General features: G+C 51.2%; 1 protein-coding gene across 2 annotated transcripts in view; it reads left to right on the top strand.

The window, feature by feature from the left end:
* Positions 1-23,535, top strand: part of PTPN4 (protein tyrosine phosphatase non-receptor type 4) — a 120,549-nt gene that overhangs the window by 73,144 nt on the left and 23,870 nt on the right. For both annotated transcript variants that reach the window (XR_012724715.1, XM_075317026.1), the window contains exons 12-14: positions 504-676; positions 5,843-5,911; positions 22,285-22,419. Coding sequence is in view for 1 of the 2 variants with exons in the window: in XM_075317026.1 (XP_075173141.1) it covers positions 504-676; positions 5,843-5,911; positions 22,285-22,419 (377 nt within the window). In the remaining variant the exon portion in view is untranslated. The remainder of the gene's footprint in view (positions 1-503; positions 677-5,842; positions 5,912-22,284; positions 22,420-23,535) is intronic.

Genomic DNA, 23,535 nt, shown 5'->3' with positions numbered 1-23,535 from the left:
ATGGCCAATACGTGCGGTGCACAGGACGGGGGATCTGTCAGGGGCACATACTGCTGATACAAGTCCGGTCATCAGATGGGGGGGCACATGACGGCCTCAGCTGGGGGGCACACGTTTCCTGATTTGAGGCTTACGATGCATGCCTCGGTTTAAGGTGCACATGTCATGTTTAGAGGGTCGGGGGCACACGTTGTGTTGGAGGGTCAGGGTGCAGGTTGTGGTTGGAGGGTCGGGGTGGACACGTTATGGTTCGGGGGTCGGGGTGCACACATTGTGGTTCGGGGGTCGGGGTGCACACGTTGTGGTTCGGGGGTCGGGGTGCACACGTCCTGTTTGGAGGGTCGGGGTGCACACGTCCTATTTGGAGGGTCGGGGTGCACATGGTTCTCCTTTCCTCGTGCTCCGGACTTCCATTTCTGGTTATACGGTCTGGAGGGGGAGATATCTGATGTTGTCTCCTGATCTTCGTTGTCACGCATTGAAATCACTGATCTGTTTTCCAGAATGAATACCGAGAGACCGTGCTGGGATTTAACATGGTGAATTACCGAGCCTGCAAGAATGTCTGGAAGACGTGTGTAGAGCATCACACCTTCTTCCGGCTCGACTCTCCGCTGCCGCCACACAAGAACTTCTTTGCTCACTATTTTACATTGGGATCCCGCTTCCGGTACTGGTGAGTGTTACAGATCCGCAGCCTTGTAATATCTGTCCTCCGGTGATTGCAGATCCGCAGCCTTCCATTATCCGTCCTCCGGTGATTGCAGATCCGCACCCTTCCATTATCCGTCCTCCGGTGATTACAGATCCGCACCCTTCCATTATCCGTCCTCCGGTGATTGCAGATCCGCACCCTTCCATTATCCGTCCTCCGGTGATTGCAGATCCGCACCCTTCCATTATCAGGCCTCCGGTGATTGCGGATCCGCACCCTTCCATTATTCGTCCTCCGGTGATTGCAGATCCGCAGCCTTGTAATATCCGTCCTCCGGTGATTACAGATCCGCACCCTTCCATTATCCGTCCTCCGGTGATTACAGATCCGCAGCCTTCCATTATCCGTCCTCCGGTGATTACAGATCCGCACCCTTCCATTATCCGTCCTCCGGTGATTGCAGATCCGCACCCTTCCATTATCCGTCCTCCGGTGATTACAGATCCGCACCCTTCCATTATCCGTCCTCCGGTGATTGCAGATCCGCAGCCTTCCATTATCCGTCCTCCGGTGATTGCAGATCCGCAGCCTTCCATTATCCGTCCTCCGGTGATTACGGATCCGCACCCTTCCATTATCCGTCCTCCGGTGATTGCGGATCCGCAGCCTTCCATTATCCGTCCTCCGGTGATTGCAGATCCGCAGCCTTGTAATATCCGTCCTCCGGTGATTACAGATCCGCACCCTTCCATTATCCGTCCTCCGGTGATTACAGATCCGCAGCCTTCCATTATCCGTCCTCCGGTGATTACAGATCCGCAGCCTTCCATTATCCGTCCTCCGGTGATTACAGATCCGCAGCCTTCCATTATCCGTCCTCCGGTGATTACAGATCCGCACCCTTCCATTATCCGTCCTCCGGTGATTACAGATCCGCACCCTTCCATTATCCGTCCTCCGGTGATTGCAGATCCGCAGCCTTCCATTATCAGGCCTCCGGTGATTCCGGATCCGCACCCTTCCATTATCCGTCCTCCGGTGATTGCAGATCCGCAGCCTTCCATTATCCGTCCTCCGGTGATTGCAGATCCGCAGCCTTCCATTATCAGGCCTCCGGTGATTGCAGATCCTCAGCCTTGAAATATCCGTCCTCCGGTGATTGCAGATCCGCACCCTTCCATTATCCGTCCTCCGGTGATTGCAGATCCGCAGCCTTCCATTATCCGTCCTCCGGTGATTGCGGATCCGCACCCTTCCATTATCCGTCCTCCGGTGATTGCAGATCCGCACCCTTCCATTATCCGTCCTCCGGTGATTGCAGATCCGCAGCCTTCCATTATCCGTCCTCCGGTGATTGCAGATCCGCAGCCTTCCATTATCCGTCCTCGGGTGATTGCAGATCCGCAGCCTTCCATTATCCGTCCTCCGGTGATTGCGGATCCGCAGCCTTGTAATATCCGTCCTCCGGTGATTGCAGATCCGCACCCTTCCATTATCCGCCCTCCGGTGATTGCAGATCCGCAGCCTTCCATTATCCGTCCTCCGGTGATTGCAGATCCGCACCCTTCCATTATCCGTCCTCCGGTGATTGCAGATCCGCACCCTTCCATTATCCGTCCTCCGGTGATTGCAGATCCGCACCCTTCCATTATCCGTCCTCCGGTGATTACAGATCCGCACCCTTCCATTATCCGTCCTCCGGTGATTGCAGATCCGCAGCCTTCCATTATCCGTCCTCCGGTGATTGCAGATCCGCAGCCTTCCATTATCCGTCCTCCGGTGATTACGGATCCGCACCCTTCCATTATCCGTCCTCCGGTGATTGCGGATCCGCACCCTTCCATTATTCGTCCTCCGGTGATTGCAGATCCGCAGCCTTGTAATATCCGTCCTCCGGTGATTACAGATCCGCACCCTTCCATTATCCGTCCTCCGGTGATTACAGATCCGCAGCCTTCCATTATCCGTCCTCCGGTGATTACAGATCCGCAGCCTTCCATTATCCGTCCTCCGGTGATTACAGATCCGCACCCTTCCATTATCCGTCCTCCGGTGATTACAGATCCGCACCCTTCCATTATCCGTCCTCCGGTGATTGCAGATCCGCAGCCTTCCATTATCAGGCCTCCGGTGATTCCGGATCCGCACCCTTCCATTATCCGTCCTCCGGTGATTGCAGATCCGCAGCCTTCCATTATCCGTCCTCCGGTGATTGCAGATCCTCAGCCTTGAAATATCCGTCCTCCGGTGATTGCAGATCCGCACCCTTCCATTATCTGTCCTCCGGTGATTGCAGATCCGCACCCTTCCATTATCAGGCCTCCGGTGATTGCAGATCCGCAGCCTTCCATTATCACGCCTCCGGTGATTCCGGATCCGCACCCTTCCATTATCCGTCCTCCGGTGATTGCAGATCCGCAGCCTTCCATTATCCGTCCTCCGGTGATTGCAGATCCTCAGCCTTGAAATATCCGTCCTCCGGTGATTGCAGATCCGCACCCTTCCATTATCCGTCCTCCGGTGATTACAGATCCGCACCCTTCCATTATCCGTCCTCCGGTGATTGCAGATCCGCAGCCTTCCATTATCCGTCCTCCGGTGATTGCAGATCCGCAGCCTTCCATTATCCGTCCTCCGGTGATTGCAGATCCGCAGCCTTCCATTATCCGTCCTCCGGTGATTGCAGATCCGCAGCCTTCCATTATCCGTCCTCCGGTGATTGCGGATCCGCAGCCTTGTAATATCTGTCCTCCGGTGATTGCAGATCCGCACCCTTCCATTATCCGCCCTCCGGTGATTGCAGATCCGCAGCCTTCCATTATCCGTCCTCCGGTGATTGCAGATCCGCACCCTTCCATTATCCGTCCTCCGGTAATTGCAGATCCGCACCCTTCCATTATCCGTCCTCCGGTGATTGCAGATCCGCACCCTTCCATTATCCGTCCTCCGGTGATTACAGATCCGCACCCTTCCATTATCCGTCCTCCGGTGATTGCAGATCTGCAGCCTTCCATTATCCGTCCTCCGGTGATTACGGATCCGCACCCTTCCATTATCCGTCCTCCGGTGATTGCGGATCCGCACCCTTCCATTATCCGTCCTCCGGTGATTACGGATCCGCACCCTTCCATTATCCGTCCTCCGGTGATTACAGATCCGCACCCTTCCATTATCCGTCCTCCGGTGATTACGGATCCGCACCCTTCCATTATCCGTCCTCCGGTGATTGCAGATCCGCACCCTTCCATTATCCGTCCTCCGGTGATTACGGATCCGCACCCTTCCATTATCCGTCCTCCGGTGATTGCAGATCCGCACCCTTCCATTATCCGTCCTCCGGTGATTGCGGATCCGCACCCTTCCATTATCCGTCCTCCGGTGATTGCGGATCCGCACCCTTCCATTATCTGTCCTCCGGTGATTGCGGATCCGCACCCCTGTAATATCCGTCCTCCGGGTGTTCTCGTTCAGGAAACGTTGGATGACCCCAGTGATTATGTGGTATCTGTGTTGTCGTTAGACAGCTCCTCTCCCCATTATGGGGGTCTCAGCACCTCCACGGCTCCTCCCTTTTATTGGACCCTAATCTTCAGCCCCCGAGGCAGTGAATCTATCTGGTGAGCTGCGGTCCGGCCTGCGGTGTAAGGTATTATATATGCTGCGGCTTCTGGGTTATTGCTGTCTCCTCGCCCATGTGTTCACACAATGGTCCTCACCCAGCTTTCCCACACCCCTGAACTGCCCAATCTCCCACCTTCCTGACTCATAAGTGTTTGCTCGGGGGGAGTCCGTCCTCCATTGTTGCGGTAGAGAGGATGCTAAGTCCGGGGTTCTGCGTCCCGGGGTATTTGGGGAGATTGGGCCGCATAGCTCTGACAGATCCGGTTCCATCCTCCCATTCACAAGTGTCAGATATTTCGCCGCTGCTTGACAGGCCCAAGTGTGCTGGCAGCGTGTCCGCCTCTATAAATTCCCCAGGCCCCGTCTTGGCTTCGGGCACAGCTGCCGCCTCCGGTCTTCTGTGCATAATCTGTGATCACTGAGGACATTTCCAGGGAGCTCCCCCTGATCGGGGGCCGGGAGTGCGGACACATGAGCCGGGGCGCAGCACCTGCTACTGACAGGTCTCATGTTAGCACCACGGGAAAGTCTTGCTTCACTTTCAGCCATTTAATTGCTTCACATCAGTGTCGGACTGTCATCACCATCTTTTGTTTCCTGACCTCCGGCGTTCCGGGTTTCTCGGCGTTCCGGGTTTCTCGGCGTTCCGGATTTCCAGCCGTTCCGGGTTTCTCGGCGTTCCGGGTTTCTCGGCGTTCTGGATTTCTCGACGGTCTGGATTTCTCGACGGTCTGGATTTCTCGGCGTTCTGGATTTCTCGGCGTTCTGGATTTCTCGGCGTTCTGGATTTCTCGGCGTTCCGGATTTCCAGCCGTTACGGGTTTCTCGGCATTCCGGATTTCTCGGTGTTCTAGATTTCTCGGCGTTCTGGATTTCTCGGCGTTCTGGATTTCTCGGCGTTCAGGATGTCTCGGCGTTCCGGATTTCCAGGCGTTCCGGATTTCCAGGCGTTACGGATTTCTCGGCGTTACGGATTTCTCGGCTGGACGCAGCTACTTTACTTTGTTTTTACGCTTTCCTTGTTTCGCGCTGGTCTTACTCCTCCAGCTCCGGCCCGGACGTGGCCGCTCTTCTGCAGGGTCAGGGGCTGGTTCTGAAAGACGCCCTTCATTTTACCATCTAATGATGAAAAAAACACAATTATTTTCTTCTGCAGATTCATCGTTTTTTCTTTCCGTTATTTGCGTTGTTCGTTAATTAATTTTAGACTTTCTTCGCACTTTTACAGACAAGTTATCAAATATTCTTTTCTTTTTTCCCCCTTTTTTAATTCATTTTTAAATTGGCCAAAGGCGTAAAAGAAAGTTTTTTTATTTTTGATACTTTATTTTTTTAACTATTATAACTATATTTTAACAATTGTTTTGGGAGAACGTTAACATTTGATTAATCTGCAGTTCCACCCCCAGCTGGGGTCTATACAGGGACTGTTCATAGCCCCTCGGCTGCCATAGTCGCCTGTGTCGGGGGGTCCCTGTCTGCAGGCTATAGAGGGTCTCCCTTGGGGTCCGGTGATTATTTTCTCGGTGCATGTCCCCCAGTATCACTGCTTTGTTGTCTTTGCAGCGGGAGGACGGAGGTGCAGTCCGTGCAGTATGGGAAGGAGAAGGCCAACAAGGATCGAGTGTTTGCCAGGTGAGACGGGCGTCGTGCCAGCGTATGCCGGGCGTATATATATATATATATATATATATATCTATACAGTATATATAAAGCTCCTGACATCACAGCATTGCATTCACACCCTCAGAGTAGATCCGGGGGGGCCGCACAGGAAAAGATAGGAAGCAGCAATGTACACCCGAGCAGAGTCTGCCGATGTGATGTGTGGAGCCCCTGATGTCCCGGCCAATGAATGAGACTTTCCCAGAAGCGATCACTCCGGGCCTAGATGCACCAAAAAGAAACTTGCCTTTTAGAAGCCGCTGCTCGTTATTTGTTGTAGACACTTTATATACCTTGTGCTTCATGAAAACTGTGTCTCCTCTAGAGAAGGGGCTTAGACTAGGTAAGACCCCGAGCGCCGACCGATAAGTGGTGAAAACCTCGACTACACGGAGCAAAAAGACGCCACATCTGTGACCTCTGCAAAACCAGGGTCTCTGCCGAATTGTCCTGTGTTACAGGAAAGATACATATCTTCTTATAATGCAGAAATTAAATGCCACACGTAGCTACTACTGTATAATACTGCTCCTATGTACAAGAATATAAGTACTATAATACTGCTCCTATGTACAAAAATATAACTACTATAATACTGCTCCCTATGTACAAGAATATAACTACTATAATTATGCCCCTATTTACAAGAATATAACTACTATAATACTGCCCCCTATGTACAAGAATATAACTACTATAATACTGCCCCCTATGTACAAGAATATAACTACTATAATACTGCCCCCTATGTAGAAGAATATAACTACTATAATACTGCCCCTATGTACAAGAATATAATTACTATAATACTGCCCCCTATGTACAAGAATATAACTACTATAATACTGCCCCTATGCATAAGAATACAACTACTATAATACTGCCCCCTATGTAGAAGAATATAACTACTATAATACTGCTCCTATGTACAAGAATATAACTACTATAATACTGCTCCTATGTACAAGAATATAACTACTATAATACTGCTCCTATGTACAAGAATATAACTACTATAATACTGCCCCCTATGTACAAGAATATAACTACTATAATACTGCCCCCTATGTACAAGAATATAACTACTATAATACTGCCCCTATGTACAAGAATATAACTACTATAATACTGCCCCTATGTACAAGAATATAACTACTATAATACTGCCCCCTATATACAAGAATATAACTAGTATAATACTGCCCCTATATACAAGAATATAACTACTATAATACTGCCCCCTCTGTACAAGAATAGAACTACTATAATACTGCCCCTATGTACAAGAATATAACTACTATAATACTGCCCCCTATATACAAGAATATAACTAGTATAATACTGCCACTATGTACAAGAATATAACTACTATAATACTGCCCCCTATGTACAAGAATATAACTACTATAATACTGCTCCTATGTACAAGAATAGAACTACTATAATACTGCTCCTATGTACAAGAATATAACTACTATAATACTGCCCCTATGTACAGGAATATAACTACTATAATACTGCCCCTATATACAAGAATATAACTACTATAATACTGCCCCTATGTACAAGAATATAACTACTATAATACTGCTCCCTATGTACAAGAATAAAACTACTATAATACTGCCCCTATGTACAAGAATATAACTACTATAATACTGCCCCCTATATACAAGAATATAACTAGTATAATTATGCCCCTATTTACAAGAATATAACTACTATAATACTGCCCCTATGTACAAGAATATAACTACTATAATACTGCCCCTATGTACAAGAATATAACTACTATAATACTGCCCCTATGTACAAGAATATAACTACTATAATACTGCCACTATGTACAAGAATATAACTACTATAATACTGCCCCCTATGTACAAGAATATAACTAGTATAATACTGCCCCCTATGTACAAGAATATAACTACTATAATACTGCCCCTATATACAAGAATATAACTACTATAATACTGCCTCCTATGTACAAGAATATAACTACTATAATACTGCCCCTATATACAAGAATATAACTACTATAATACTGCCCCCTATGTACAAGAATATAACTACTATAATACTGCCCCTATATACAAGAATATAACTACTATAATACTGCCCCCTATGTACAAGAATATAACTACTATAATACTGCCCCTATATACAAGAATATAACTACTATAATACTGCCCCTATGTACAAGAATATAACTACTATAATACTGCTCCCTATGTACAAGAATATAACTACTATAATACTGCCCCCTATGTAGAAGAATATAACTACTATAATACTGCCCCTATATTCAAGAATATAACTACTATAATACTGCCCCTATGTACAAGAATATAACTACTATAATACTGCTCCCTATGTACAAGAATATAATTACTATAATACTGCCCCCTATGTACAAGAATATAACTGCTATAATACTGCCCCTATATTCAAGAATATAACTACTATAATACTGCCCCCTATGTACAAGAATATAACTACTATAATACTGCCCCCTATATACAAGAATATAACTAGTATAATTATGCCCCTATTTACAAGAATATAACTACTATAATACTGCCCCTATGTACAAGAATAAAACTACTATAATACTGCCCCTATGTACAAGAATATAACTACTATAATACTGCCACTATGTACAAGAATATAACTACTATAATACTGCCCCCTATGTACAAGAATATAACTAGTATAATACTGCCCCCTATGTAGAAGAATATAACTACTATAATACTGCCCCTATGTACAAGAATATAATTACTATAATACTGCCCCCTATGTACAAGAATATAACTACTATAATACTGCCCCCTATGTACAAGAATATAACTACTATAATACTGCCCCTATATACAAGAATATAACTACTATAATACTGCCCCTATATACAAGAATATAACTACTATAATACTGCCCCCTATGTACAAGAATATAACTACTATAATACTGCCCCTATATACAAGAATATAACTACTATAATACTGCCCCTATGTACAAGAATATAACTACTATAATACTGATCCCTATGTACAAGAATATAACTACTATAATACTGCTCCCTATGTACAAGAATATAACTACTATAATACTGCCCCCTATGTAGAAGAATATAACTACTATAATACTGCCCCTATGTACAAGAATATAATTACTATAATACTGCCCCCTATGTACAAGAATATAACTGCTATAATACTGCCCCTATATACAAGAATATAACTACTATAATACTGCCCCCTATGTACAAGAATATAACTACTATAATACTGCCCCTATGCATAAGAATACAACTACTATAATACTGCCCCCTATGTAGAAGAATATATCTACTATAATACTGCCCCCTATGTACAAGAATATAACTGCTATAATACTGCACCTATATGCAAGAATATAACTACTATAATACTGCCCCCTATGTACAAGAATATAACTACTATAATACTGCCCCTATATACAAGAATATAACTACTATAATACTGCCCCTATATACAAGAATATACCTACTATAATACTGCTCCTATGTACAAGAATATAACTACTATAATACTGCTCCTATGTACAAGAATATAACTGCTATAATACTGCCCCCTATGTAGAAGAATATAACTACTATAATACTGCCCCTATATACAAGAATATAACTGCTATAATACTGCTCCTATGTAGTGTAATATAACTGCTATAATACTGCTCCTATGTAGTGTAATATAACTGCTATAATACTGCTCCTATGTAGTGTAATATAACTGCTATAATGCTGCTCCTATGTAGTGTAATATAACTGCTATAATACTGCTCCTATGTAGTGTAATATAACTGCTATAATACTGCTCCTATGTAGTGTAATATAACTGCTATAATACTGCTCCTATGTAGTGTAATATAACTGCTATAATGCTGCTCCTATGTAGTGTAATATAACTGCTATAATACTGCTCCTATGTAGTGTAATATAACTGCTATAATACTGCTCCTATGTAGTGTAATATAACTGCTATAATACTGCTCCTATGTAGTATAATATAACTGCTATAATACTGCTCCTATGTAGTGTAATATAACTGCTATAATACTGCTCCTATGTAGTGTAATATAACTGCTATATTACGACTGCAGATGATTATGAGCAGTTTCTTTGTCCGTTGCACTTTCTTCGGCATTTCTCGCCGATGTGCGGTGACGTCTCGGGATCCTGCGTTTGTCAGCAGAGGGTTAATCTGCAGAATCCGAGGTTCAGTTTTGTGGTCTCCTCGTTGCTGAACAGGAAATGCAGAAAAATAGAACAAGTGGGCGGGTCCCTGGTGCAGAAAACTTTTTTTATTAGAGTCTCAAAAACCCGATATTATGTGGCTCTCCCAATGCCCGGCCCGACGTGGAGCTTGTCCAGACCCCGGAGTCCCCCTGCTCAGCCGGTGCGGTGAGTCCCTGCAGCGTCCTCTGCCATCCAGTGCCGGGCGGACACCAGGGGAATGGTGGAGGCGACGGATCATCAGGTGGCTCCAGATTTATTCCTGATCTTTGGTGGCCCCCCTGCTCCTCACACAAATCTCTAGAGTATATCCCCTCCCCCATATGTGGCCCCCGATGTCAGTCCTGGTTCTGAAGAGGAGCCAAATTATTCAATGGGTGCAGACGCGATGGGTAATCTGGTGCATGACGCCGTGTCTGTGGGTAGTATGTAGAGATGTGCTGCAGCTCACACGTATCTGACCCCTCGTATCTCCACCGCATGTGTCTCTGGCCCCTCGTATCTCCACCGCATGTATCTCTGGCCCCTCGTATCTCCACCGCATGTATCTCTGGCCCCTCGTATCTCCACCGCACGTATCTCTGGCCCCTCGTATCTCCACCGCACGTATCTCTGGCCCCTCGTATCTCCACCGCACGTATCTCTGGCCCCTCGTATCTCCACCGCATGTATCTCTGGCCCCTCGTATCTCCACCGCATGTATCTCTGGCCCCTCGTATCTCCACCGCATGTATCTCTGGCCCCTCGTATCTCCACCGCACGTGTCTCTGGCCCCTCGTATCTCCACCGCACGTGTCTCTGGCCCCTCGTATCTCCACAGCACGTGTCTCTGGCCCATCATATCTCCACCGCACGTATCTCTGGCCCCTTGTATCTCCACTGCACGTATCTCTGGTTCCTCGTATCTCCACCGCACGTATCTCTGGCCCATCGTATCTCCACCGCACATATCTCTGGCCCATCGTATCTCTGGCCCCTCGTATCTTCACCGCACGTATCTCTGGCCCCTCGTATCTCCACCGCACGTATCTCTGGCCCATCGTATCTCCACCGCACATATGTCTGGCCCCTCGTATCTCCACCGCACGTATTTCTGGCCCATCGTATCTCCACCGTACGTATTTCTGGCCCCTTGTATTTCCACTGCACGTATCTCTGGCCCCTCGTATCTCCACTGCACGTATCTCTGGCCCCTCGTATCTCCACCGCACGTATCTCTGGCCCCTCGTATCTCCACTGCACGTATCTCTGGCCCCTCGTATCTCCACCGCACGTATCTCTGGCCCCTCGTATCTCCACTGCACGTATCTCTGGCCCCTCGTATCTCCACTGCACGTATCTCTGGCCCCTCGTATCTCCACCGCATGTATCTCTGGCCCCTCGTATCTCCACCGCACGTATCTCTGGCCCCTCGTATCTCCACCGCACGTATCTCTGGCCCATCGTATCTCCACCACACGTATCTCTGGCCCCTCATATCTCCACCGCACGTATCTCTGGCCCCTCGTATCTCCACCGCACATATCTCTGGCCCATCGTATCTCCACTGCACGTATCTCTGGCCTATCGTATCTCCACCGCACGTATCTCTGGCCCCTTGTATCTCCACTGCACGTATCTCTGGCCTATCGTATCTCCACCGCACGTATCTCTGGCCCCTCGTATCTCCACTGCACGTATCTCTAGCCCCTTGTATCTCCACTCCACCTACAGTACAAACCAAAAGTTTGGACACACCTTCTCATTCAAAGAGTTTTCTTTTTTTGCAGGACTCTGAAAATTGTGTATTCACATTGAAGGCATCAAAACTATGAATTACCACATGTGGAATGAAAAACTTAACAAAAAAGTGTGAAATAACTGAAAATATGTCTTATATTTTAGGTTCTTCACAGTAGCCGCCTTTTGCTTTGATTACTGCTTTGCACACTCTTGGCATTCTCTTGTCACCGGAAATTGTTTTCACTTCACAGGTGCGCCCTGTCGGGTTTAATAAGTGGGATTTCTTGCCTTATAAATGGGGTTGGGACCATCAGTTGTGTTGTGCAGAAGTCTGGTGGATACAGAGCTGATAGTCCTACTGAATAGACTGTTAGCTGCTTTTTTCTTGCCATAATACATATTCTAAGTAAAGAAAAACGAGTGGCCATCATTACTTTAAGAAATGAAGGTCAGTCAGTTCGAAAAATTGGGAAAACTTTGAAAGTGTCCCCACATGCAGCGGCAAAAACCATCAAACGCTACAAAGAAACTGGCTCACATGAGGACCACCCCAGGAAAGGAAGACCGAGAGTCACCGCTGCTGCGGAGGATAAGTTTATCCGAGTCACCAGCCTCAGAAATCGCAGGTTAACAGCAGCTCGGATTAGAGACCAGGTCAATGCCACACAGAGTTCTAGCAGAAGACACATCTCTAGAACAACTGTTAAGAGGAGACTTTGTGCAGCAGCCTTCATGGTAAAATAGCTGCTAGGAAACCACTGCTAAGGACAGGCAACAAGCAGAAGAGACTTGTTTGGGCTAAAGAATACAAGGAATGGACATTAGACCAGTGGAAATCTGTGCTTTGGTCTGATGAGTCCAAATTTGAGATCTTTGGATCCAACCACCGTGTCTTTGTAGAAAAGGTGAACGGATGGACTCCACATGGCTGGTTCCCACCGTGAAGCATGGAGGAGGAGGTGTGATGGTGTGGGGGGGCTTTGCTGGTGACACTGTTGGGGATTTATTCACAATTGAAGGCATACAGAACCAGCATGGCTACCACAGCATCTTGCACCGGCATGCTATTCCATCCGGTTTGCGTTTAGTTGGACCATCATTTATTTGTCATCAGGACAATGACCCCAAACACCTCCAGGCTGTGTAAGAGCTATTTGACTAAGAAGGAGAGTGATGGGTGCTACGCCAGATGACCTGGCCTCCACAGTCACCAGACCTGAACCCAATCGAGATGGTTTGGGGTGAGCTGGACCGCAGAGTGAAGGCAAAAGGGCCAACAAGTGCTAAGCATCTCTGGGAACTCCTTCAAGACTGTTGGAAAACCATTTCCGGTGACTGAAGCTCATCAAGAGAATGCCAAGAGTGTGCAAAGCAGTAATCACAGCAAAAGACGGCGACTGTGAAGAACCTAGAATATAAGACATATTTTCAGTTGTGTCACAAACCACCGGGGGGGTCACTCAGAAATCCCCCGCGCTGGCTACCAGTACGTCACAATCGGGGGGTAACAAGTGGGGGTCACCCCTCCTTTATACCTCCCGACCGACAGACAGAGCACGTGACGCGCTCTCTAGCGCCCCTCTTATAGTCAGGCCAATTATGGAATTGCCCGACAATAAGCAAGGAGGCCGCTATACTACTTATGCCGATTATTGAAGGGTCCCCAGTGAGAGTAGGGTATATATTCCCCCGACCTCCGCGGGCGGAATATATAAAACCTCCCCGGATCTCACTGGCCTCCCCACAATAATCCTTGGCACAACTCGCTGCCACCAACCGCTTCACGGTAACTATTAGCCGAACACACAGACGTGGGATTCAAGATCGAGATAACAGAACAGCCCAAGATTAATTATATAATTTAATCAGCCTAAAGCACACTAGAAACTACAATATATACAATAGGGAATCTACAGAATATACATATGTCAGAGTACAGTTACAGATAAAGCATGGTTTACAAACAGGCATACACAGTTCCCGCAGTTACCTTGTGCGTCTGGCCACAGGGGGGCGCTGTAGGCCAGGTTTCCAGGAACTCCCACAGATGTTTCCTACACGTGACCCCCAGCGAAAGAACGCTGGAAAATGGCCGAAGTAGGGTTATCAACCTGGGCAAATCCAGGTCCCCTCCTACCTTCGTGACCTCAGAGGGAGCACTGCTCCACCCCTGGCTTGAGTTATGGACAAAATCCACAACATGGAATATGGCCATAACTTTGCCTGGGAGCGTCGTAGGCGGACGCCGACGCTCTCATTGTGACAGCTATGAATTTAGCTACAGAACGAGAGGACTCATGACTTGCCTACTAGTTCCACATTGGCTGATATCACGCCTGGGGTATTTCCCAAGCTCCCGCTCCCATAAAAAGGGTGTGCCAGCATCGTCCGCATGCGGAGACACCATTTTTATGGTTGCCATATTTATCGGAAATATGGCTTGCGAGATATGAACCATTTTTTACTGGAGTCGTTCTGTCTGGATACTTCCAAGCTTGCTAATTAGATAGCAGCTCCTACCACAGGGTCACGGCAGGGAGTCCTCCTGTGTCCATTGTTCCCACATCATCTCATCTCCATATCACAGGAGATGGCCATGGAGGTGTAACACCTTCACAGATGCTGGACATTGAGAACAAGAAGGGAGGGGGGCACTGCCAGGGAGTGATGAGCGATTATGACTGGAAGTCATAATTCATCTTCATATCCCGGGATTTGCCTCACACCTCCCCCCTTTTGAGGGCGCTAGGGGGCAGCACACTCCGGTGTTCCCCCGTGCGCCCGTCCGCGACCTCTCCTTGTCGGGACAGCCCGTCTGCGTTACCGTGGTCACGGCCCCTTTTGTGGCGAATGGTGAAGTTGTATTGCTGGAGCGCAAGGCTCCATCGCAACAATCGCCCATTCGTCCCAGAGACGGTGTGCAACCAGCTGAGGGGATTGTGGTCCGTCTCCACGATGAAGTGGCGCCCGTATAGATAGGGTTGCAGACGCTGCAGGGCCCACACTATGGCCAGGCACTCCTTCTCCATCGTGGAATAGGCCACTTCCCTTGGTAACAGCTTCCTGCTCAGGTACAAGACTGGGTGCTCTTGGCTCGCAGAGTCCACCTGGCTGAGCACCGCACCGAGGCCGAAGTCACTGGCGTCGGTCTGTACTACAAACGGCCGCGTGAAGTCGGCTGCCGGTAGCACGGGCGGGCTGGACAGGGCGTCCTTTAGGGCCTGGAAGGCTGTCTCGCAATCCATTGTCCAATCGACTGCAGAGGGCAGCTTCTTCTTGGTGAGGTCCGTCAAGGGCTTTGCCAGGCTACTATAGCATGGAACAAACCTCCTATAGTACCCAGCGGTCCCCAAGAAGGACATCACCTGCTTCTTGGTCCTGGGGGTGGGCCAGGATGCGATGGCTTCCACTTTCTCAGGCTCGGGCTTCAGTGTTCTCCCGCCTACCCGGTGACCGAGGTACTGGACCTCGCTCATGGCCAGCTGACACTTTCCCGGCTTGATGGTCAAACCTGCCTGGTGGATCCGCCTGAGCACCTGTGCTAGATGCTCTAGGTGATCTTCCCAGGTGGGACTGAAGACGGCAATGTCATCCAGGTACGCGGCCGCGTACCCTTCAAGTCCCTTGAGCAGGGTGTTGACCATCCGCTGGAAAGTGGCAGGGGCATTCCTCATCCCGAATGGCATCACCGTGGACTCGTACAGTCCAAATGGGGTAATAAAGGCAGAGCGTTCCCTGGCCTTGCGAGTCAGGGGGATCTGCCAATATCCCCGGCTCAGATCCATGATGGTCAGGTACTGAGCCCCGGCCAACTGATCGAGCAGGTCATCGATGCGTGGCATTGGGTACGCATCGGCGACTGTGACAGCATTGAGCCCCCTGTAGTCCACGCAGAACCGAGTGGTTCGGTCCTTCTTAGGGACGAGGACTACAGGCGAGGCCCAAGCGCTGTTGGATGCCTGGATCACCCCCAGCTTCAGCATCTCGTCAATCTCCTGGCGCATGTGTTGCTGCACCTCCAGGGAGACCCGATATGCTGAACGCCGGATCGGGGGATGATCCCCAGTGTCCACGTGATGGACAGCCAAGTTAGTCCTTCCGGGCTGGTTGGTAAACAACCCCCGGAAGGGGTGTAGGGTGGCCCACAGCTGGGACCGTTGGTCCTCCAAGAGCTGGTGGCCAACCTCCACATCCTCAATGGATCCGCCTGCCCTAACCTGGGCTAGCATATCCAAGAGGGTTTCCGCTTCTCCCTCCTCGGGCAGGTTGCACACGGGGAGCGCACATGCCTCCCGCTCATGATGTGCCTTCATCATGTTCACATGGAAGGGCTTCCGCCTTCCACGGGCAGGGTCCAGGGTGACCAGGTACGTCACAGGGTTGAGCTGCTGGTACACGAGGTATGGGCCTTCCCAGGCTGCCTGAAGCTTGTCCTGTGGTACGGGGACCAGTACCCACACCTTTTGACCCACTTGGTAGGTCCTCTCACAAGCGTTCTGGTCGTACCAACGCTTCTGATCGGCCTGGGCTTGAGCCATATTGTCGTGTACCAGTTGCGTCAAGGCCTGCATTTTGTCCCGGAAGCGCATGACATACTCGATAACCGACACTCCAGGGGTGGCCAAATCCCCTTCCCAAGCCTCTTTCACCAGAGCCAGGGGGCCCCGCACCCGTCGCCCGTACAGGAGCTCAAACGGTGAGAATCCTGTTGAGGCCTGTGGAACCTCCCGGTAAGCAAATAACAGGTGTGGGAGATACCGCTCCCAGTCACGCCCATGGGAGTCGACCAACATCTTAAGCATCTGCTTTAAGGTGCCATTGAACCGCTCGCACAGGCCATTAGTCTGTGGATGGTACGGGCTGGCCACCAGATGTCGCACCTGGACTTGCTTACAGAGGGCCTCCATCAGCTGGGACATGAATTGGGTCCCCCGGTCAGTGAGCATTTCCTGGGGAAAACCCACTCGGGAGAAAATCTCCAGCAATGCGGTGGCCACCTTGTCAGCCCGAATGGACGACAAGGCCACTGCTTCTGGGTACCGGGTGGCATAGTCCACTACCGTCAGTATGAAGCGTTTCCCGGAGCTGCTGGGGATGGCCAGCGGGCCGACCAGATCCACAGCCACCCTCCTGAAAGGCTCATCGATGATGGGCAGGAATACCAGTGGGGCTTTGGGGCGTGGCCCCGCCTTCCCCACTCTCTGACAGGTTTCACACGAACGGCAGTAGGCAGCCACATCGGCCCCCATTTTTGGCCAGTAGAAATGCTGGTTTAACCTGGCCTTGGTCTTAGCGATCCCTAGGTGTCCGGCCATCGGAATCTCATGTGCGATCCGCAACAACTCCGTCCGGAACGGATAGGGTACCACCAACTGTCGGTCCCTGGGCCACGCCTCCGGTGAACCCTGCTGGACCGTGACCCGGTACAGCCGTCCTTGGTCCCAGACCACTCGCTCCGGGTCCGAGTCCGAGGGAGGCTGTGCCGCCTGCTCCTTAAGAGCTTTCAGGCTGTCGTCAGCTTCTAACGCTGCCTGAAACCCCTGACTAGATGTGGCCAGAATCGACGAGACTGTCACATCTTCGGTCAGTACCCCGGGACCTGTGTCCTGGCCTCCGCCTGACTCGGCTGCCACTTGGTCAGAAGGGGAAGAGCTATCGGACCTCCGGGAGGCCCCTTGGCTTCCAGCACTCCCACTGCGGGTGACAGCGGCCACAGCCGCTGCGACCGTGGGTCGTGCCTGCTCCTCCTCCGTTCCTGACCAAGTCGCCGGTTCAGGCAGACCTACCTGGCTTCCTGACACCCCGGTTGTGGGGGAACCATGCACCGAGATCTTACCTGGGAGCACTTCCGCTCCTGGACCGGCCCCAATCTCACCTGCCTGTTCCCCTCCTGCAGCAACAGAACCCCGCTGTGAAATCTCTGGGGACCCCACATTTGCTGTGGTAGCCCCCACCCCACACACTGGTCCTCCCCCTGCAGCACCCTGCTCTCTGCTTATCCCTGCAGAGGGCAACAGATCCCAGCTCACTGGCTGGTTACTTGTAGAGGCATTGTCACACCTTTCTCTGACCCCCTCCCCTGTCACAGCTGCAGCTGAGTGTGTGTCTATGGGGTCTATGCAAGCAGAAATATCAGAGTGCACTCCCTCCTCCCTTACATCATTCATAGATAACACATTAACATTGTTAGGAGTCATGTCAGTACGGGCTGAAGGTTCAGCCCTTGGGGGGGGCCCAAACTGGGAGGTTATCTGCCCCAAATCTGTCCCAAGTAGCACGTTTGCAGGGATCCGATCAGTTACCCCCACCTCCCTCACCCCTCGCCCTGCGCCCCAGTCCACATAAATGTCAGCAACAGGCAGCGCCGGGTCAGTGCCTCCAATCCCGGAGACAGCGAGGGTTTTTCCAGGGATCAAGTCTTGGGGGGACACCATGTCAGGCCGCACCAGAGTCACCTCCGAGGCGCTGTCTCGCAGTCCTATGGTCACAGACCGGCCGACGGTGACAGGTTGGAAGCTGTCCAGGGACCTACCACCACCCCCACCCACACAATACACCTTGGGCGGCCCTTGGGACGGGGACGGAGCCGGGGCCTTGGGACGCTGAGGGCACATGGCCTTGAAGTGTCCAGGTAGGTTGCACTGGTGGCACCGTCTTGGTTCTGCCACGGGCCTGGAGAGGGGAGTTGAGGGGGACACCCCCTGCAGTCTAGGGGCAGGTGGGGCAGTCGCAGAGTTCATCTTACCCCCTCTCCAGGTGCTGCTGGTGGCTGCTCTCCTGGCCTCAGGAGCCCGATTGTTGGTGTAGTCATCGGCCAGGGCAGCTGTAGCCGTGGACCCCTTTGGCTTCTGGTCTCGGATGAACTGGCGGAGATCCTCAGGGCAGTTCCACAAGAGTTGCTCCGTGATGAACAAGTCCAGGATCTCCGGTCCGGTGGAAAGCTGCAGGCCTTGGGTCCAGTGGTCGGCAGCTCGGGCAAGTGCCCGCCGGTGGTCAGCCCAGGAGTCCTTTGGTCCCTTTTGCAGGGTCCGGAACTTCTTGCGGTAGGACTCTGGAGTGAGGTTGTACTGTTGGATCAGGGCCCGCTTGATGGTGTCGTAGCCCTGATCTGCCTCAGCAGGCAAGTCCCCAAGGATATCCAGGGCCTTACCCCTTAGACGGGGGGTCAGGTATTTGGCCCACTGATCCTTGTCCAGATGGTGCTGCAAGCAAGTCCGTTCAAAAGCAGTCAGGAAAGAGTCCAAGTCTCCATCCTTCTCCAGCACTGGGAAGTCCTCAACACGGACCTTTGGAAGTTTGGTGTCTTGAAGGTCACGTGTGGCTGATGAGGGCTGGAGCTTGGCTAGATGCAGCTGGTGGTCACGGTCTGCCTGTTGCCGTCGCTCTTCACGTGCTGCTTGCCGCTCCGCAGCCTCACGCGCTGCTTGCCGCTCCGCAGCCTCAGCGTCACGCGCCGCCTGCCGCTCTGCCCTGCGCTCTGCCAGGAGTTCCTTGTAGCCCTCCTGGTCTCCAGCCTGGAGAAGGGCCATAGCCATTTGAAGAAGGCTATCCGAGCCTCCCAGGCTCGGTGGAATGGCACGTGGTGATCTGCGGCCCGCTGCGGAGCCTGGTGATTCACTGTCCATTGCAGAGCGGAGGGCTGGCATCTGGCTCGTTGAGGACCCTTGGGCGAGCTCCTCCTCATTTTGTCCAGCAGTGCCAGGTTGTGCGATGTCCTCTGCAGAGCTGTTCTCTGGCGTCGGGCTCTTGGAGGGCTCGTGGACAACCTCCTCATCGTCTCTGGCCTGAGCATCGGCCATTCCTTTGGCTTTGCTCCTGGTGCTCTCAGCCATTCTTGCAGACTTTGGTCACTGACACAGAACTGACACCTGATGCCTCCACACACCTTACAGTATCTGCACTCTGACACTCTAGTGTTGAGCTAGTCTGAAGACCCCAGCAGCCACAGCTGCTGCAGGCAGTCTTTAGTGTCTGGGAGTATGGGTCTCACACTCACACACACTATTATCTCGATCCCACCGCTATGCCACCAATATGTCACAAACCACCGGGGGGGTCACTCAGAAATCCCCCGCGCTGGCTACCAGTACGTCACAATCGGGGGGTAACAAGTGGGGGTCACCCCTCCTTTATACCTCCCGACCGACAGACAGAGCACGTGACGCGCTCTCTAGCGCCCCTCTTATAGTCAGGCCAATTATGGAATTGCCCGACAATAAGCAAGGAGGCCGCTATACTACTTATGCCGATTATTGAAGGGTCCCCAGTGAGAGTAGGGTATATATTCCCCCGACCTCCGCGGGCGGAATATATAAAACCTCCCCGGATCTCACTGGCCTCCCCACAATAATCCTTGGCACAACTCGCTGCCACCAACCGCTTCACGGTAACTATTAGCCGAACACACAGACGTGGGATTCAAGATCGAGATAACAGAACAGCCCAAGATTAATTATATAATTTAATCAGCCTAAAGCACACTAGAAACTACAATATATACAATAGGGAATCTACAGAATATACATATGTCAGAGTACAGTTACAGATAAAGCATGGTTTACAAACAGGCATACACAGTTCCCGCAGTTACCTTGTGCGTCTGGCCACAGGGGGGCGCTGTAGGCCAGGTTTCCAGGAACTCCCACAGATGTTTCCTACACGTGACCCCCAGCGAAAGAACGCAGGAAAATGGCCGAAGTAGGGTTATCAACCTGGGCAAATCCAGGTCCCCTCCTACCTTAGTGACCTCAGAGGGAGCACTGCTCCACCCCTGGCTGGAGTTATGGACAAAATCCACAACATGGAATATGGCCATAACTTTGCCTGGGAGCGTCGTAGGCGGACGCCGACGCTCTCATTGTGACAGCTATGAATTTAGCTACAGAACGAGAGGACTCATGACTTGCCTACTAGTTCCACATTGGCTGATATCACGCCTGGGGTATTTCCCAAGCTCCCGCTCCCATAAAAAGGGTGTGCCAGCATCGTCCGCATGCGGAGACACCATTTTTATGGTTGCCATATTTATCGGAAATATGGCTTGCGAGATATGAACCATTTTTTACTGGAGTCGTTCTGTCTGGATACTTCCAAGCTTGCTAATTAGATAGCAGCTCCTACCACAGGGTCACGGCAGGGAGTCCTCCTGTGTCCATTGTTCCCACATCATCTCATCTCCATATCACAGGAGATGGCCATGGAGGTGTAACACCTTCACAGATGCTGGACATTGAGGACAAGAAGGGAGGGGGCACTGCCAGGGAGTGATGAGCGATTATGACTGGAAGTCATAATTCATCTTCATATCCCGGGATTTGCCTCACAAGTTGTTTCACACTTTTTTGTTAAGTATTTCATTCCACATGTGATAATTCATAGTTTTGATGCCTTCAATGTGAATGTACAATTTTCAGAGTCATGAAAATAAAGAAAACTCTTTGAATGAGAAGGTGTGTCCAAACTTTTGGTCTGTACTGCATCTGCCGGGCGTCACTCTTTCCTCGCCGTTTGCTGCCAGTGAATGGAAGTGTAGCTGATCGTGGTGTCACAATGTATCAGCCCAGGGGAGTGTTGCTGACCGGTGGGGGGCCGGGTCCTGAGACCCTCAGCTATCAGTGAATGCCTCGTGTTCACAGTGAAATGTATGGGTTCAGGTCATGGGTCTCGCTATAGAGCGGTGTACACACCCCGCTAATGGGCCCATACACCACTCTGTGCGGAGGCTCATAAGGGACCACCACACTCCATGTCTGATCCTGAGGGTCTCTGGACCCCGACTCCCCCTGATTCACTGCAGGCGAGGACTGGAGAGAGATTGCGGTTCTGTTTAGTCCAGACTGATACATTGTGATGAGGCCTTCAGCAGTGATCAGAGAGAACGCTCGCCTCCAGCAAGCAGAGATCTTACAGTCTTTGGCGGATTTGTATTTTGCCTTTTTTACAAAGTTGCAGAATTTTTACTATTTTCTGAGCGATCTGCATAAAACATGAGCTTTCCTGTGAAGCGCGGGATGTGGGGGGACGGGCGGGGGTCTCGCAGGCAGAAGGTCGGGGGCTTTCATCTGTGGATGCGGGGGAGGCGTCTCCATCAGGACGGAGAAAAGCAGAATGAGCGAGTGCGGTATGGGATGACCGTAACGGGGGTCTGTTATTACGGCCCAGCACCCATGTACTGAGCTGCACCCCCTGAAATCTACAGGGGACCCCCGCAATGTGCGGCCCTGTGTTAGTGTCGGGGGGCACTGCCGTCCTGGCGTTCTGCTCACACCGTGATTTGTTGCTTTCCTCTGCATTGTGTCCTCTGTTCTGGAGTCTCAGATCTGACCGGATGATTCTCTCTCCTCAGGTCTCCCAGTAAACCATTGTCCCGTAAACTGCTCAGCGATATGGACTGGGAGGTGGTGAGCCGGACCTCCCTGTGTAATGAGAGGCTGGAGACGCAGAGCCTGCCGTCCCGCTCGCCGCCAGGAAGCCCCAATCAGTACGTAGCCAGCCGGTGTGATCCATACACACACACACGTGGCACCCTGGAGTGGAGCCACGGGCTCAGGAAAGCCGAGGCACTACCGCTCACACACCCTGGAGTGGAGCCACGGGCTCCGGAAAGCCGAGGCACTACCACTGACACACCCTGGAGTGGAGCCACGGGCTCAGGAAAGCCGAGGCACTACCGCTGACACACCCTGGAGTGGAGCCACGGGCTCCGGAAAGCCGAGGCACTACCGCTGACACCCTGGAGTGGAGCCACAGGCTCCGGAAAGCCGAGGCACTACCACTGACACACCCTGGAGTGGAGCCACGGGCTCAGGAAAGCCGAGGCATTACCACTGTGACACCCTGGAGTGGAGCCACGGGCTCCGGAAAGCCGAGGCACTACCACTGACACACCCTGGAGTGGAGCCATGGGCTCAGGAAAGCCGAGGCACTACCACTGTGACACCCTGGAGTGGAGCCATGGGCTCAGGAAAGCTGAGGCACTACCACTGTGACACCCTGGAGTGGAGCCACGGGCTCAGGAAAGCCGAGGCATTACCACTGTGACACCCTGGAGTGGAGCCACGTGTTTAGGAAAGCTGAGGCACTACCACTGTGACACCCTGGAGTGGAGCCACGTGCTCCGGAAAGCTGAGGCACTACCACTGTGACACCCTGGAGTGGAGCCACAGGCTCCGGAAAGCCGAGGCACTACCACTGAAACACCCTGGAGTGGAGCCACGTGCTCCGGAAAGCTGAGGCACTACCACTGTGGCACCCTGGAGTGGAGCCACGTTTTCAGTAAAGCCGAGGCACTACCACTGTGACACCCTGGATTAGAGCCACGTGTTTAGGAAAGCCGAGGCACTACCGCAGTGACACCCTGGAGTGGAGCCACGTGCTGAGGAAAGCCGAGGCACTACCGCTGTGACACCCTGGAGTGGAGCCACGTGCTGAGGAAAGCTGAGGCACTACCACTGTGACACCCTGGATTAGAGCCACGTGCTCCGGAAAGCCGAGGCACTACCACTGTGACACCGCTCCCAGGGGGGCGGCGACTCTGCTCTCCCAGACCCCTGAATGGATGGGGAGAAGCGTCATATAAATCATTTCTTTCTGGAGT

The sequence above is a fragment of the Anomaloglossus baeobatrachus genome, chromosome 7 (genome assembly GCF_048569485.1).
Source record: "Anomaloglossus baeobatrachus isolate aAnoBae1 chromosome 7, aAnoBae1.hap1, whole genome shotgun sequence".
Lineage (NCBI taxonomy): Eukaryota > Metazoa > Chordata > Amphibia > Anura > Aromobatidae > Anomaloglossus > Anomaloglossus baeobatrachus.
The sequence above is the reverse complement of the archived record's forward strand: the minus strand, read 5'-3'. Positions and strand labels throughout refer to the sequence as shown.